At 42.0% G+C, this 16,688-nt stretch overlaps 2 protein-coding genes across 3 annotated transcripts; both read left to right on the top strand.

Annotated features, from left to right (window-relative positions):
* Positions 1–7,577, top strand: Mob2 (MOB kinase activator 2). The gene is made up of 3 exons (XM_069499200.1): positions 1–194; positions 3,665–3,822; positions 6,976–7,577. The coding sequence occupies exons 1-3, from the start codon at positions 1–3 to the stop codon at positions 7,443–7,445; spliced, it is 822 nt and encodes a 273-aa protein (XP_069355301.1). The 3' UTR covers positions 7,446–7,577.
* An 848-nt stretch (positions 7,578–8,425) lies between these two features.
* On the top strand, positions 8,426–10,863 carry LOC117983330 (uncharacterized). Of its 2 annotated transcripts, XM_034969842.2 has the most exons (3): positions 8,426–8,951; positions 9,930–10,144; positions 10,265–10,863. In XM_034969842.2, the coding sequence occupies exons 1-3, from the start codon at positions 8,647–8,649 to the stop codon at positions 10,816–10,818; spliced, it is 1,074 nt and encodes a 357-aa protein (XP_034825733.1). In that variant the 5' UTR covers positions 8,426–8,646; the 3' UTR covers positions 10,819–10,863. The 2 variants fall into 2 exon arrangements, with proteins under 2 accessions (XP_034825733.1, XP_034825732.1); XM_034969841.2 differs by having other exon boundaries at positions 8,428–8,951; positions 9,930–10,863.
* Positions 10,864–16,688: the final 5,825 nt, after the last annotated feature.

Genomic DNA, 16,688 nt, shown 5'->3' with positions numbered 1-16,688 from the left:
ATGAGCGACGACGAGGCCGCGCCGCGCCGCTGGCCGCCCGCCGCGCCGCCCGCCGCGCCGCTCGCCGCGCCGCTCGCCGCGCCGCCCGCCGCGCCGCCCGCCGCGCTGCGCCGCCGCCCCGACCACGTGCGTCTCCGCAGCGCGCCGCTGCCGCTGCCGCTCGAGCTCGACGACACCGTCTCGTGCTTCTGCAGGTGCCGCACTAATCGCGTTAACGGCACACGCCGACACGTCGACCGATCGATTGCCTCCACTTGACTCGCGCCTCGCTCCTCATTGTCTGTTTGTACTTTGTAACGCTAAAATTTCCGAACAGAATTAATTATTATTAAACAAAATTTAGTTCATAGTTTAGCAGCGAGGACACTCTGTGCCGGAAAACCGAAGGATTCCTTTGTGTGTAATCTGTGTACTGTCAATCCACGCCGAGCGAGTCGTGTGCAACGTCGTGTGAGATCAGTGGAACTTGAAGGTAGCCTTGAACTGATTGCACTGGGCGAGTGGCGCGCCGTCATAGGTAGTAGGTACGATCTGGTTATCAGCCGAGTGAAGGTCGTGGGATGGCGGAATTCTGCTTTTCTGTTATCACTAACCATATTATACCCCGGCCGAGTGCGAGACGGGCCTCGCTCTTTTACGGTTCCGTACATAATTATGAATATCATATTTTGGGGGCACGAAATATTTCTTCTCCGAGCAGAACATCGCAATTCACAATTGCGACTGTGAAAAAAAAAAACAAAAAATGTTCGTTTCTTTTGGTCCCTGCTCACAAACTATTTCATAAATCTTATTTTTCAGTATTTATTGTTTAAGCACAGTATATTATGGTAAGTACATAACATAACGAAATGTCATATTCCTAACTAGTTTATTTTTTGAGATAGCCCCATTTCCTTATTTTTTAAGACAAAAAAGAAAAAAAATGCACTGTACTCGATGAGCTCTAAATGTTGATACCCTAGGCTCCTTTGAGCTCTAAATGTTGATACCCACCCCACACGTTAGGCTCCTTTGAGCTCTAAATGTTGATACCCACCCCACACGTTAGGCTCCTTTGAGCTCTAAATGTTGATACCCACCCCACACGCTAGGCTCCTTTGTTGTTTGTATGTAACCACAAATTAACGGTTTTCAGTTTTTTCCCCGAATGTCTGCTATAAGACCTACCTATCTACCAAATTTCATGATTCTAGGTCAACGGGAAGTACCCTGTAGGTTTCTTGACAGACTGACAGACAGACAACAAAGTAAACCTATTAGGGTTCCGTTTTTCCTTTTGAGGTACGGAACCCTGAAAAAATTACTCAAATCGGTTCAGAAATCTCGGAGATTTCGGTGTATATGTAGAAAAACACATATCCTCCTTTTTTGAAAGTCGGTTACAAAAGTAGCCCCTGATCAATTCTCTACTTGCCTGTGAAAGTTCTGTCAAAGTAGGTTCAGCCGTTCCGAAGATTAGCCCGTTCAAACAGACAGACAGAGCTGTTTGAGTGTCGTTCGTTCGAAGGGTGGGTAAGTCGAATCGAGATAGCAATCGGGGGGAAGGACATAGGCTACTTTTTATCCCGGAAAATTGAAGAGTTGCCACAGGATTTTTAAAAACCTAAATCCACGCGTACCAAGTCGCGAGCATCAGCTAGTATCATTTAAAAGCTTGATCTAGGCATTAAGTTGATACCAATGTTGTCATAATTTTATGAGTACATTTTAAATTAATGCTATCTGGATGTGAAGGAAGGAAAATGGGAATTTAGGAAAATATGTTGTATTTACATAAAACATAAAATGTAAAAAAAACTCGGAGTTATTTATTAAGTCAATATTTTGTATTGCTCCCCCTAGCTCTGATCGCAGCTGTTGGCAGTCGCTTCTTCGTGGACCTGGCGTCCTGAGGAATTCCGTACCACTCCTCGAATAAGGCCACCTTCAATTCATCAATGGTCGAAGCGACCGGACCTTTCTCTCGAGCTGATCCCACAAGTGCTCGATGGGGTTTATGTCTGGACTGAGCGCAGGCCAGTTCACCACATGTATATGAACTTCTTCCAACTCGGTTGGGCAGCGTTCAGGAAGCTTCGAGATGTCTTCTTGTCCAAAATTCCTCAGTGCTTGAAGACCAAAGTCTTGGAACAGTGCGTGTTGCCAGTGATGACATATGGATCCGAGACATGGTCGCTAACTATGGGCCTCATAAGAAAGCTCAGAGTCACTCAGCGGGCGATGGAGAGAGTTGGTTCTTTACGTGATCAAATCAGAAATGAGGAGATCCGAAGGAGAACTAGAGTAACCGACATAGCTCAACGGGTTGCGAAGCTGAAGTGCCAATGGGCAAGGCACATAGTTCGTACAACCGATAGACGTTGGGGTCCCAAGGTGCTGGAATGGCGACCTCGCACCGGAAGACGCAGCGTTGGAAGACTCCCCACTAGGTGGACGGACGACATCAGACGAGTCGCAGGGAGCCGCTGGATGGCGGCGGCGCAAGACCGTGGCGTGTGGAAGTCCCTATAAGAGACCTATGTCCAGCTGTGGACGTCTCTTGGTTGATGATGATATTAACTTCGTTCAGGAACTGCTGAGTGACACGCGACGTTGTCGTTGTGACAACGGGCATTGTCGCGCATCAGCACGAAGTTTTGACCAACAAATCCTGCGCAAGGCACAACGTGGTCAAGGAGAATGTCGGTTATGTGTCGAGCAGCCGTCCTCCCCTCGGCCCTCCTCCCCGTCCTCCCCCTCCCACAATATACATATTGTACATTTACACTTACACACACTGATATTTATTTTATTTATTTATTTTATTTTATTTATTTTATATCTAATTAGAACGGCAGTGCCACTTACACTAACTAGATGATTAATAATAAATAAAGGTACAAGAAAAAAGACATAAAATACAAAACGATAAAAGATCAAAGAATTTTGAATATGTACGCTGAGAACATTGAATGACATATTCATGCAATGCTCTCAGCGTACTTCAGTAACTCCCGAACCAGTATTATAGACCCATCATTAAATGGGTCCCATTGAGCATTATTGTCCAAAAGCGCGTTGAATGATGCTAATGAACGGGGTATAGGTGACATAGATCTAGCAACAGTGCGATGATGTGGGACCACGAAAAGTTTATTTTTTCGTGGACGAAGATTACTGTTGGATTCAGGGACATGTATGCGACACAGTTGGTCATGAAGTTCTGGAGCATTAACATCTCGCAAAATTTGACACATAATTTTCAGTTGGTCGCAAATGCGTCTGACCTCCAGGGAGTTGAAACCTAAGCAACCTAACAGACATTTGGTTGGGTATAGGAAAGGGTAATATCCATAGCAACGTTTATACAGGTATCTTAGGAAGGCCTTTTGTACTTTTTCTAATATAAGCCCGTACTTTGGCTCGTACGGATGCCAGACACAGGTGCTTGTTTCGAGCTTGCTTCGGACTAAGGCGTAATATAGTAATCGTATTACCAAAGGACTATGGAACTCCCGAGAGTTGCGTAGTACAAATCCTAATCTTCGAAATGAGTCAGCTGCTACGGTGTTAATATGGTCATGGAAGGCCAATTTTTTATCAAAAATTACACCTAGGTCTTTCATGTTCTGTACTCTGATATGTATATCAATGCCAAGTGAACTTATGTTTCGCGTTCCAGGAAGGCGCGGCGCAAGGAGCGTGAGGGAGAAGCGGTGGGCGACCCCAAGCTGTACCTGCAGGAGGCTCTGCTGGAGCGCAAGCTGCCCGAGCTGGACATGCGCCAGCTGGTGGAGCTGCCGCACGGCCTCGACTACAACGAGTGGCTCGCGTCGCACAGTAGGTATCACACACACATGCGCTACGCTCAGACCCCAAGCTGTACCTGCAGGAGGCTCTGCTGGAGCGCAAGCTGCCCGAGCTGGACATGCGCCAGCTGGTGGAGCTGCCGCACGGCCTCGACTACAACGAGTGGCTCGCGTCGCACAGTAGGTATCACACACACATGCGCTACCCTCAGACCCCAAGCTGTACCTGCAGGAGGCTCTGCTGGAGCGCAAGCTGCCCGAGCTGGACATGCGCCAGCTGGTGGAGCTGCCGCACGGCCTCGACTACAACGAGTGGCTTGCGTCGCACAGTAGGTATCACACACACATGCGCTACCCTCAGACCCCAAGCTGTACCTGCAGGAGGCTCTGCTGGAGCGCAAGCTGCCCGAGCTGGACATGCGCCAGCTGGTGGAGCTGCCGCACGGCCTCGACTACAACGAGTGGCTCGCGTCGCACAGTAGGTATCACACACACATGCGCTACCCTCAGACCCCAAGCTGTACCTGCAGGAGGCTCTGCTGGAGCGCAAGCTGCCCGAGCTGGACATGCGCCAGCTGGTGGAGCTGCCGCACGGCCTCGACTACAACGAGTGGCTCGCGTCGCACAGTAGGTATCACACACACATGCGCTACCCTCAGACCCCAAGCTGTACCTGCAGGAGGCTCTGCTGGAGCGCAAGCTGCCCGAGCTGGACATGCGCCAGCTGGTGGAGCTGCCGCACGGCCTCGACTACAACGAGTGGCTCGCGTCGCACAGTAGGTATCACACACACATGCGCTACCCTCAGACCCCAAGCTGTACCTGCAGGAGGCTCTGCTGGAGCGCAAGCTGCCCGAGCTGGACATGCGCCAGCTGGTGGAGCTGCCGCACGGCCTCGACTACAACGAGTGGCTCGCGTCGCACAGTAGGTATCACACACACATGCGCTACCCTCAGACCCCAAGCTGTACCTGCAGGAGGCTCTGCTGGAGCGCAAGCTGCCCGAGCTGGACATGCGCCAGCTGGTGGAGCTGCCGCACGGCCTCGACTACAACGAGTGGCTCGCGTCGCACAGTAGGTATCACACACACATGCGCTACCCTCAGACCCCAAGCTGTACCTGCAGGAGGCTCTGCTGGAGCGCAAGCTGCCCGAGCTGGACATGCGCCAGCTGGTGGAGCTGCCGCACGGCCTCGACTACAACGAGTGGCTCGCGTCGCACAGTAGGTATCACACACACATGCGCTACCCTCAGACCCCAAGCTGTACCTGCAGGAGGCTCTGCTGGAGCGCAAGCTGCCCGAGCTGGACATGCGCCAGCTGGTGGAGCTGCCGCACGGCCTCGACTACAACGAGTGGCTCGCGTCGCACAGCAGGTATCACACACACACACATATTTGTGGGTTCTTCTCAGACCTGGGCGCGTTTGGAGCTCGCGTAGCTTTAGTTTTGTGTTTGTGTAATTGATTGTCACCATTACATCATCTTACAAATCTAACAATTAACCTCAATAATAATGAGTCATGATAACAACGTCTTCTATGAGACTAGACAATGCTAACTAACACTAGCTAAGTCCCTACCTAGCGACCGGCTCCACCCATACCGGTCCCAGACCAACCAGCTAACCTAGCACACCACAATTAGTTCAATTAACATCAACTACAACAATCACGTTTGTCTAATACAAATTGGAACGATACAAAAGGACTCACCAGATAAACAAGCTGTCTAGATCACTTCCACGCACTATTACGCCACTACCATCAAACACACAGCAACCTTTCACAACCTAGTACTATATCCTTTTACAACTAAAACCACATTAGGTTACAACAAAAATGATAACAAAACAAACAATACGACACACACGGAGAACTTCCTCTGGCCGAAGCCAAATGAATAATAATCTCCTCGTACCGCCGCATTCACTTTTATTGTCTCAAAATGACGGTGGGGACGATTGCGTAATGTTAATGAGCTATCTTTTAACAATAATTATAATACGGCTCTGCCGGCATATGTATGAAGTCGGGCGAGCATTCAGCGGAATATTATTAGTACCTTTACGTGACGCATCAAATACAACTCTTATCTTTGTAGTCTCTCTATCTACAAAATATATCACACTAGCTGATGCCCGCGACTTCGTACGCGTGGATTTAGGTTTTTAAAAATCCCGTGGGAACTCATCAATTTTCCGGGATGAAAAGTAGGATATGTACTTCCCGGGGATATAAGCTAACTCTGTACCAAATTTCATCAAAATCGGTTGAACGGTTGGGCCGTGAAAAGCTAACAGACAGACGTCTGTCTTTAGATAGAGATAGACTTTCGCATTTATAATATTAAGTATGGATTGGCGCAAAACTTTTATATGGCAAACTAAAACCCTCATTTTATCTACGTTACTTATGCCTACTTAGGAACTAATTTTAAAAGCTTTAAAAACTAATTTAATAACTAATTTAATTTAGCTTTTTAAAAACTAATTTTAAAAATTATATCAAAACATAATCATTAGCGGTAGGGAAAGTATTTTCAAAAAACGATAACTCGTGGCAGTCTAGCACTATATAGCAGCACTATATAGCAGCACTGTATAGCAGCACTATATATAGCTAGACACTTCCTTTTAAAAACATCGTAAATCATACTTAGCCGAGTAATTTACTGAAAACGAGTTCGTAAATCAATTGTCTAGTCTGCCAGATGTGGTCGTTTAGTAAAACTAGTGGTTCGCCCCGAACTAAGACCTTGCGGTATCCCGTAACTCCCATAAGATAGTTTTAATTATATAATGTGGCTAATTCCGTTGTACACAATCTCTAAACTAACCTAAAATGGCACGTCTAAATCTATTGCTATCCCTTTCATAATGTTGCTTGCGCAAAAGGATAGCACTAGATTTAGACCTGTTAAATTTAGTTTAGTTTAGAGATTGTGTACAAGAGAATCGGCCCCATTGTAAATAGTTAATTCTGAACATTAAAAATGAAATATTTTTGTTACTTTATAATATTTATCTAATTTTAGTATTTATTGTTCAAGTACAAGATATAACTGGATTTACAAATCAAATCAAATCAAATCAAATTATTTAAGTTTACGGGCCCCCTGAAATGATATTTTAGTATGCAATATTCGGCTGAACCTCCAGTGAGTCGTGCTGCTGTCGTTACAGCGCTGGCGCTGTTCGAGCACGTCAACCTGCTGTACGGCGCCGTGTCGGAGTTCTGCTCGGCGCGCGCGCCCGCCTGCGCCGACATGACGGGCCCGGGCGGGCGCAGCTACGCGTGGCTCGACGAGCGCGGCAAGAAGTCGCGCGTGGCGGCGCCGCAGTACGTCGACTACGTCATGACCTACACGCAGAAGACCGTCAACGACGAGGCCGTCTTCCCCACCAAGTACGCGAACGAGTTCCCGCCGCACTTCGGCGCGGCGGTGCGGCGCGTGGTGCGCCTGCTGTTCCACGTGGTGGCGCACCTGTACGCCGCGCACTTCCGCGAGCTGGCGCTGCTGCGCCTGCACGCGCACCTGCACCTCACGTTCGCGCACCTCACGGCGCTCGACCGCCGCTTCGCGCTGCTGGACGCCAAGGAGACGGACGTGCTGCGCGACCTGGAGGCGGCGCTGCGCCTCGGCGACGCGTGACCGTTCACACACACTTGTAAATATTCCCATCTGTTAAGTAGTTCTAGGTGATTATGATTACTTTATACATTTGTGATTGCTTTGGTTGTAAATAAAAGTGATATTTGTTTAAATAATAAACTGAAAGCTTTATGACTACTTTCATTTCCCTTTGCTCCCTCTCCGTGTCACGCTCGGTGCGCTCTTCGCCTCTTCGCCTCTGCGCTGCGCTGCGGACTCAGACTTCGGGACGCAACTCTGTTCCTTCATAGTCTTTATAATAATAAATAAATAAATCATTTTATTTCAGGCAATAAAAGAAATCCATTACATTTTAATAAAGATTAAAATCACCCGGGGCGAAAGCGACCATGGGGTCAAAGTAACTTTAAAGTACTGTTCGCCGTATTGTAAAACTCCTGGGAAACAGAACTGATCTTGATCTGTGGACTGTGTGCGATCCGTCAAAAACTGCATTTTTTTAATACACTTTCTAACTTTGTATAAAGAATGGATATAACTTTCATCTAAATAAATAATATTATTTTGAAGCAATTTTCTGTTTTCTAAAATACACTTTAGGTAGTGTTCTCTTTTTGCAGCTATTGCAGGCTTTTCAATTAAAGCCATTCTGTTGGATTAACATTTCTTAAATTTGAAATTACCGAGGGTTACAAAACTCAACGCCTAACAATTTTTGACCCGACCTGGAAATCAAACCCAGGACCTCGAGATGGGTCGAACATTTAAATTTTAATCACTAGACTATCCACACAATCATATAAAACTTTTATCATGATATTAAAAGGATCAAACATTTACAGTTCAAACTATAAAAACTATCTGAAAAACTAGATATAATCCATTTATGGGTTGGTTTGCACATGCACTCTGTCTCATGGGTGGTAGATTCCTAGACAACTAAAATGGTTCATAAAACAGCCTACTTACTAACATAGTCATTAACAATTAATTTTATTACTAACAAAATGGATGTAATATCAATACTTAAGGCCTACGCAGACCGGGACGGCAAGGCAAGGGATTTTGCCGTGAGTCAGCGCACACTGGCCGCTTAGATACCGCGGCATTCCAGCACTTTGCCACGGCATGCCACGGCGTGCCGCGGCACGACAAAGCACGCCTCAGCGACTCCTGCTGCCTGATACACTTTTAGTCTTCAGTTGCGTTTGATCGAGTGTTGGTGTGCCTCAGTTTTAAAATGGTAGATTGGGATTTGGTGTTGATATCGATTATTGCAGATGAAGAAGAAGGTGCACAGGCTAATAATAGGGATAGAAGAAGATTTTGGGTTGATAATTTATGGAAAGAAAGGGAATCAAAGGGTGAATTCAATAATTTATTTAATGATTTAAAATACGACGTGCAAAAATTTTATGACTATCATAGAATGGATTATGAGAAATTTCAAGCACTGTTGAATATATGTCGACCATATATCGAAAAACAGAGGACCAATTTTCGCAACCCCATTGAAGCCGATCAGAGATTATCCTTGTGTTTGAGGTGGGTAGTTAAATGATTGTATAAGTTTTATTTTTTCTTCTTTTATTAAATTAAAAAAAAAAAACAATATTTTTTGCCAAGTACAATCATGTATTGTAGACACATAATAACGATTTTCAAGTTTTTGCACTGATAAACCTTCTCACTGATAATCCCTGGATCTTTATTTGTTTTTACTTAATTTAGAGTACCTACTAGTTTAGATTAGTTTCGTATTCAGAAACTGCAGTTTTGTAGCCAGACCCTGAAGCAGCTTCATAGCCAGGGCCAGAGGCGGTACCATAAACAGACCGTGAAACAGCTTCATAACCAGAGCCTGAGGCAGTTCCATAGCCAGACCCCGAAGCAGCTTCATAACCAGAGCCTGAGGCGGTTCCATAGCCAGACCCCGAAGCAGCTTCATAACCAGAGCCTGAGGTGGTTTCATAGCTAGAGACATCTTCAGATGTTGGAGCTGGAGTTCCCTCTATGTATTTTAATTCGGCGTCAGTTACCACATTAAATATTTGTCTCTTTATTTGGACCTGCACTCTTTCTGGTAGTTTTTTTACTGTGGCAGCCATTGTTTGAAAGAACGAATCAATGGGGTCCACCTCCTTTTTCGATTCAATGTATTTATTTAGTATTTCAGCAGTTGTTGTAGGTTCTGGTCTTATTAAGGAATGGTGTGAATCATTGGTCATTCGCGAAACTGAACGTTCATCATTATCATTGACAGCGGATTCTGCGAAAGAAGTCTGCGTATCCTCTGAAGAGGAGTCCAGATTCGAGGTTTGTTTTCTGTGCTGAATGAATTTTTTCAAAAACTCCAGCTCTTTTTCAAACTTGATAGGGCGTCGCTTTGTGTACGGGTCACCACTCTTTGTTTTTCTGTTATTCAGAGCTTTCCTAAAATTATTACGTATATTACCCCATATTTTCTGGCATTCTTCACCTAAAACAAAACATAAGCAGGTAAAATGGTATATTATCTTTCAGATTTTTGATCACGGGAAGTAGCTTCAAGTCTCTAGGTTACAGCTATCGCATGGGGTTTAGTACAGTGCGCTCTATCGTACATGAAACTTGCCGAGTCATTTGGAATGTCCTAAGACCTAGTGTTATGCCAAAACCAACAAGGGAAAAATGGACGCGAATCGCGATGGAATTTGATGAAAAATGGAATTTCCCGAACTGCATCGGTGCAATAGATGGTAAACATTTCAGGATAAAAGCACCTCGCAATAGTGGAAGTCTCTACATAAACTATAAAAAGTTTTTCAGTATCGTACTACTAGCGGTTGTGGATGCAAATTATAAATTTGTGATTGCAGATGTAGGATCATATGGACGAAATAGTGATGGAGGTATAATGCAAAACTCAATATTTGGAAAAAAATTGACTTCTAATGCCCTCGATATTCCCCCAAAAAAACGTTTACCGAGGACTGATCTTGAGTTGCCGTATGTTTTTGTAGCAGACGAGGCTTTTCCGTTAACCACAAACATTATGAGACCATTTAGTGGCGATCGATTGACAGATGAAGCAATGAAAATATACAATTATCGTTTGAGTAGAGCCAGGCGTATCGTCGAAAATGCATTTGGTATACTTCAAGAACGTTTCGAATTATGTCAAAAAGGAATTCAGGTTCAACCAAAATATGTTGATAATATCATTTTAGCATGTACTTGCTTACACAATTTCATCATAGGTGGTACAAGCACAGAAAGCCAAAATATAGCAAGTGTAAGCATTAATTTAGAAAACGATAATAATATGAACAATGCATTAGATGGTATGACAGTACGGGAGATGTTTAAAGATTACTTTAGGTCTGATGAGGGCTCTATTCCATGGCAAAACGATATTGTAAATAGACATTAATACTGTGTTAAATCTTAAAATATAATTATAGTGCAAAAATATTTACTTACCTGTTTTATTCATTTCTATTCCAATTCTTTTCCACGCATTGTTCTTCATTTGAGTGTTCATATAATGTTTTGATGACATATTATATAAATAATCATAGTCTTGAACTAAAGTTATTAATTTTTCCTCCATGTTGGAATAAAAAACGTAAAAAACTGGTCTCCGAAAAAATCACGTAGCACAGTCGTCAAAGACGCGGGCGCAAATGGATGGTCAATATTGGTGTGCATTCCCCGCTTCTCTACTCCCGCCGCCGCACCCCGCAGTATATCACTACGAGCGCCGGAGTCCGTGGCATGCCGTTGCCTACCGCAGTATGCCACGGCATCCCGCCACGGGAGCCTGTGGCGCGTGTTGCGATAAAATCCCTTTCAATGCCACGGCATCATTTTAAAGCATAGCAATTTATGTCGTATTTCTGTACCAGTACGGTTGAATGTCCATTAGTAAAAATTAAAATCCCTTGCCTTGCCGTCCCGGTCTGCGTAGGCCTTTATAATAAAATCTGAAATAAAGATGATTATTATTATATAGTACCATGTAAGCAAGTAGCGCCCTCCATTATTTTCAACTTTTTTTTCGACAAACTATGATGGTTCAATGTGCTTCTGTAGTGTATTATCTATGGTTCCAAGAAATTACCTACTAACGTAGATAGAGTAATAAAGGTACATTGAAGTATACTGTGTAACCGCGTATGAGATAGCGATAACACGACAATTGTTTAGTAGTCATTTATTTGTATTAACCGATCAACAATATTTGTATTATACGTTTTCTATGTGAAAACAAGTAAATAACGGCTGAAAAAGCCAAAACATGCAAATACAGGGGTCTAGGCTCCGAATATGAATTTGTCCCATTCAGTGTCGAGACCCGTGATCTTGGACGATTTAACCTATGGACTTGTAACGCGCCTAATATTACGAATAAAAATTTCTGTCACTTTTGGTGCGGGACGAGGAAACACTACATAGACAACTTGACACACTCACTCAACAAAGTTTTGTGTCATTATTAACACACACATATCTAAATCTTCAACACTACTACATTTTACGCACACTAATAAGTTATATACATCAACATACAAAGACATTACGAGTGTAAGACAGTCAAATTGATTTGCGATGCTACCGTATCGATATTTTAAAATATATCGATAGTTTTTCAGAAACAAAAGTAGAAGTAAGAATTTATTACTCGTATTTAATTACTTAAAACCAGTGTTTGGTCAGCGTACCGTATTCTTGCATACATTCACCTCACTTAATAGGTAATTATCCCAAAAACTAATAATGCAACGTAAAAATAAGAAAAATATTTATTTAAAAAATATGCACATACTTTTTTACTTATTTTATATCATTTTTAATCTTTTGTATTTTTTTATATAACGAAATTTTCATTTAAAATTTCGATAGTGAAAATGTTAATTATTCATCATAGTAGGTTGTTAAAGCGTAACACAAAAAGACAGACAGTCAGACACCCTCAAAAATTGTTTCAAATTTTACATGTAAACACATAATATGGAAACACTTACGGTATCTGCTAAAAGCAATGTTGGTATGGCATGACAGACTAATTTGCGACGTTTATTAGGCAAACATTCAAATTGGGACGAATCAAAGTGCGCCGAACAGATAGTACTTGTGCGGGTAGGTTCTCAACTACGTTTTCGATCGCACAATTGTGCCCACTTCATTTTAAAGTGGGCGTCTTTAGGAAATCTGTAAAAATAAAACGATTATGATAAATTATTACCTGATCCTCATCCTTGAGAAAGGTACACCTTTTAGCTACATATTACCCAGTTCAGAGACACCCTACCCCGTTTCGCGCCTATCACTAAAATTGCGTTGCTTTAATTTTTTTTTTAAATGTATTAAGTACGTGAAATCACAGAAATCGACCAGTTTTATTACAAGTATAGGTAGCGAAAAAATTGTGGTAATTAATAATAACTATTCTTTACTTGACTTGAAGACGGTAATTTAGTCGTTAATAATAAAGAAAATGTTTTCATCGATATCGATAATCGAACCGCAATCACTATCGTACTACTACGTAATTTCATGCTGTTCACGCGTATTCAAATTTTAACCTAATTTGTATATATCGAGGGTTGCAATTGTTTAGAAAAAACAAAATATAGTCTCGTGAGGAGTGTGACTCGTTTCTACCGAATTATCACGTACTCAATTACTGAATCGGTAAAGTTCTCGATTGTTATTTTATTATAATAATTTATGTAATTTAATTTATAGAAAGCGTTTATTACACCAAAAATACTTAGGTACTTATGAAATAAAATTCCATCTTTTTGTAAATTTGATGTGTTTGATTTGTTCTTGCACTCACTAACGGCACAAACAGGCATTTTTCACCCAGCGTGTAAGACGTCGTCACACATCGAAAACGATTTTGACAATGACAAAATCGATTCCGCAAACAGTGTTTATAAACGCAGTGGATTAAAAATCCATTACTATTGACAGAGGGGAATAATCATGCGAGGCGCGTCCTTAGGTTAAATCGTCCAAGCCCGTGATCCGTGGGGTCCTAGCGCTATAAGACTTTATAAGGCAATAGCTAAAAGGTTAGTCGACAACACAGGAGACCGAAGAGCTGGCAGCTACCTCGGACAAATTAGCCTAGCTATTCAAAGAGGGAATGCTGCCAGTATTTTCGGAACCTTGCCTAAAGGGACTCCTTTTAATAATATATTTTAGTTATAATATGGTATATTATTTAATAGGAAGATTAAAAAAAACATTTCTGGGCACCCTGCCTCATTGCGGTGGTTTAGATGATATTTTCGATTTGTAATTTTTATGTTCTAGAATAAGTTATAATATTATATTTTTTAAGTTTTTAGTTTTAGTTTAAATTTTTAAGATGTTCACTTTTAGATTTAGTATTTTTTAGTTAGTATTTAACATTAGACATAGTTTATACATATGTGCTCCATTATAACTAGCCTTCATAAACCACAGTAAATAACTAATGAGAAATACAATTACGCCACGAATTCTCAAAGTTTGTTTTGCAACTAAAGTTGCATACCTTGTATGTATTCTTGAAAAAAACCAGTTACACGATAAGGGACAAAAAATAGGTTAGCTGCGTCTCTGTTTATCACATTAGTAACTGTTGTGTTAATGAAACGCGTATCGGATGACAACTAACTTTATTGTAGAATACCCACAACATCTCCCCCATAATAAACAAATTAACATAGGATTATCTTCCCCAACAAAGAAAAAAAAATACAAATAAAACAAACAATATGTAAATAAACAAAACAATTAAAGAGAAAAAAAAATTACACACCAATACATTATTTACTAAAGAATTACAGTTTTTAATCAATGTCTAATTGTAGCCTCTTAGCTCTTTTCCTTGTCATAGGAGGAGAGAGATGGGTTTCTTTTAGACAGCCAGCATCTATCTCACCCCTGACGACGGGACCATCTGTACTTGAACCTGGTTGAGGTGGGGGGTCAGGAGAATCATGAAGTTGGGGTTCACATTTTTTTAAATAGCGGCGATTTCTACGATAGGTTCTACCTATGTTATTCTGCACTACATATGATCGTGGAGTTGGAGCTTTGGCCACAACTTGACCTCTAGTTTTCTTGTCCCCATCCTGCATGATCACCTGATCTCCCAAATCTAACTCTGGTAAGTTTTTACAATGCCTATCATAATACATTTTGACTTTCCTCTGCCTATTAATTAGATACTCGTATTCTTTGTCGTGCACAACATTTGGCTTTAATAAATCAGGATGAACTGGAAGCCTGCAGTTTAGTCTACGTCCCATTAATAGCTGTGCAGGTGAGCTTAAGTCCTTATCACGTGGTGTATTTCTATAACTAAGCAGGTTAAGGTAGAAATCACTATTGCTATTAATAGATTTAACAAGTAACTTCTTTACCGTCTGTACAGCTCGCTCACTCTTGCCATTTGATTGGGGATAATTTGGCGATGAAGTTACGTGATCAAATCCCCACTCACTAGCAAACCTTTTGAAATCACGGCTAGAAAATTGAGTTGCGTTGTCACTTATGACCAGTTCAGGAATTCCGTGTCTAGCAAAGTTTTCCCTCATCGCCGTTATTACAGATTTAGAACAAATATTTTTTAAATCACAGACTTCAACAAAACCTGAATAGTAATCTACTAATATCAAATAATATTGTTTCCTATATTCAAATATATCAGCCCCAATTTTATTCCACGGTAGGCGAGGAATCTGCACTGGAATCAAGGGTTCTTTACTTTGTGTGTTTAAGTTCTCCTGACAAACTTTGCACCGCTTAACGTAAAGTTCTATATCATTTGTAATACCAGGCCAGAATAAAACTTCGCGCGCACGCCTCTTGCATCGATCTATTCCAAGATGGCCGTCGTGAACGATGTTTAACATTTGACTTCTTAAAGAAACTGGAACTAGTATTAATTTATTTTTAAATATGATACCGTCCACCACAATCAACTCATCTCGTAACGACCAATAAGGCTTTAATTTATCGTAAACATCATCTTTTCGCGCCGGCCATCCCTTAACAATGTACTCGCAGAGTTGATTAAGATCGCTGTCTTTTGAAGTTTCAGTTCGCACTAAACTCAACTTATTTGCAGACATTTGAACATGCTCAAATAAAAGATTTACTTCATGCAATAATTTAACATCTAGCTCACTTTCAAAAGAGTCTGGAAGCGGCGCACGCGATAAAGTATCAGCAATGAACATATATTTACCAGGTACATACTTAATAATCAAATCATAACCTTGAAGTCGAAGTAACATTCGTTGTAAACGCACTGGATTAGACACCAAGGCTTTTTTAAATATACTCTCTAGTGGTTTATGATCTGTTTCTACAACTACTGCTTTTTTACCATATATATATTGATGAAACTTTTCACAAGCGTACACAATAGCGAGAAGCTCTTTCTCAATTTGAGCGTACCTAGTCTGTGTGTCCGTGAGTGTGCGCGACGCGTATTCGACCGGGCGCCCGTCCTGCATGAGCACTGCGCCGAGCGCGACGCTGCTGGCATCTACCGACAACACCACGGGCTGCGTGACGTCATACAAAGCTAAAACCGGGGCACTACTAACCAAATCTTTCAGTTTCGCAATAGCTTCATCATGAATACTATCCCAGTACCACACCGATTCCTTTTTAAGCAATCGAGTAAGGTGAACAGTATAATTCGAATAGTTTGGAATAAATTTTGATAGGTAATTAGTAGCACCCAAAAATCTCTCTAACGACTTCTTATTATTCGGAGTAGGCATGTCTTTAATGGCCTTCACCTTTTCCTTATCCGGTTTCATTCCATTTTTGTTAAAAACATGCCCTAAATAAACCACCTCCTGTACACAGATTTTACATTTGTCTTTGTTAAACTTTAGATTTATTTCTTGTGCTCTATTTAGCAACGCAGTAAGCCTCAAATCATGCTCATATTTATTTCCTCCCCAACAGATAATATCATCAATGAATAAATCCACCCCCTCTAATCCTTCTAGCAACTGCTTAAGTGTTGAGTGAAATACCTCAGATGCACAGTTCAGACCAAAAGGTAGTCGTAAAAATTGATACCTTCCAAACGGCGTGCTGAAAGTACATAAGTCCGCACTTTTGTCATCTAATTTAATAGCCCAAAATCCAGAATTAGCGTCCAATACAGAAAAATACTGTGCTCCATTGAGCTTTGTGGCTAATTCATTGATAGTCGGTAGCTGAAAGTGTGCCCGCTGAATCGCACAATTAAGTGGACGCGGATCAAGACATAGCCTTATA

Source organism: Maniola hyperantus, chromosome 6, assembly GCF_902806685.2.
Source record: "Maniola hyperantus chromosome 6, iAphHyp1.2, whole genome shotgun sequence".
Lineage (NCBI taxonomy): Eukaryota > Metazoa > Arthropoda > Insecta > Lepidoptera > Nymphalidae > Maniola > Maniola hyperantus.
This window is presented reverse-complemented; position numbering and strand designations above follow the sequence as displayed.

What these genes read in the sequence shown, in the direction of transcription:
- Mob2 (XM_069499200.1), top strand. Translation starts at nt 1, where the DNA reads ATGAGCGACGACGAGGCCGCGCCGCGCCGCTGGCCGCCCGCCGCGCCG. An exon ending in ACCGTCTCGTGCTTCTGCAG is followed by an intron (nt 195 to 3,664) that starts GTGCCGCACTAA and finishes TTCGCGTTCCAG; the next exon opens with GAAGGCGCGGCGCAAGGAGC. An exon ending in CGAGTGGCTCGCGTCGCACA is followed by an intron (nt 3,823 to 6,975) that starts GTAGGTATCACA and finishes CTGTCGTTACAG; the next exon opens with CGCTGGCGCTGTTCGAGCAC.
- LOC117983330 (XM_034969841.2), top strand. Translation starts at nt 8,647, where the DNA reads ATGGTAGATTGGGATTTGGTGTTGATATCGATTATTGCAGATGAAGAA. An exon ending in AGATTATCCTTGTGTTTGAG is followed by an intron (nt 8,952 to 9,929) that starts GTGGGTAGTTAA and finishes ATTATCTTTCAG; the next exon opens with ATTTTTGATCACGGGAAGTA.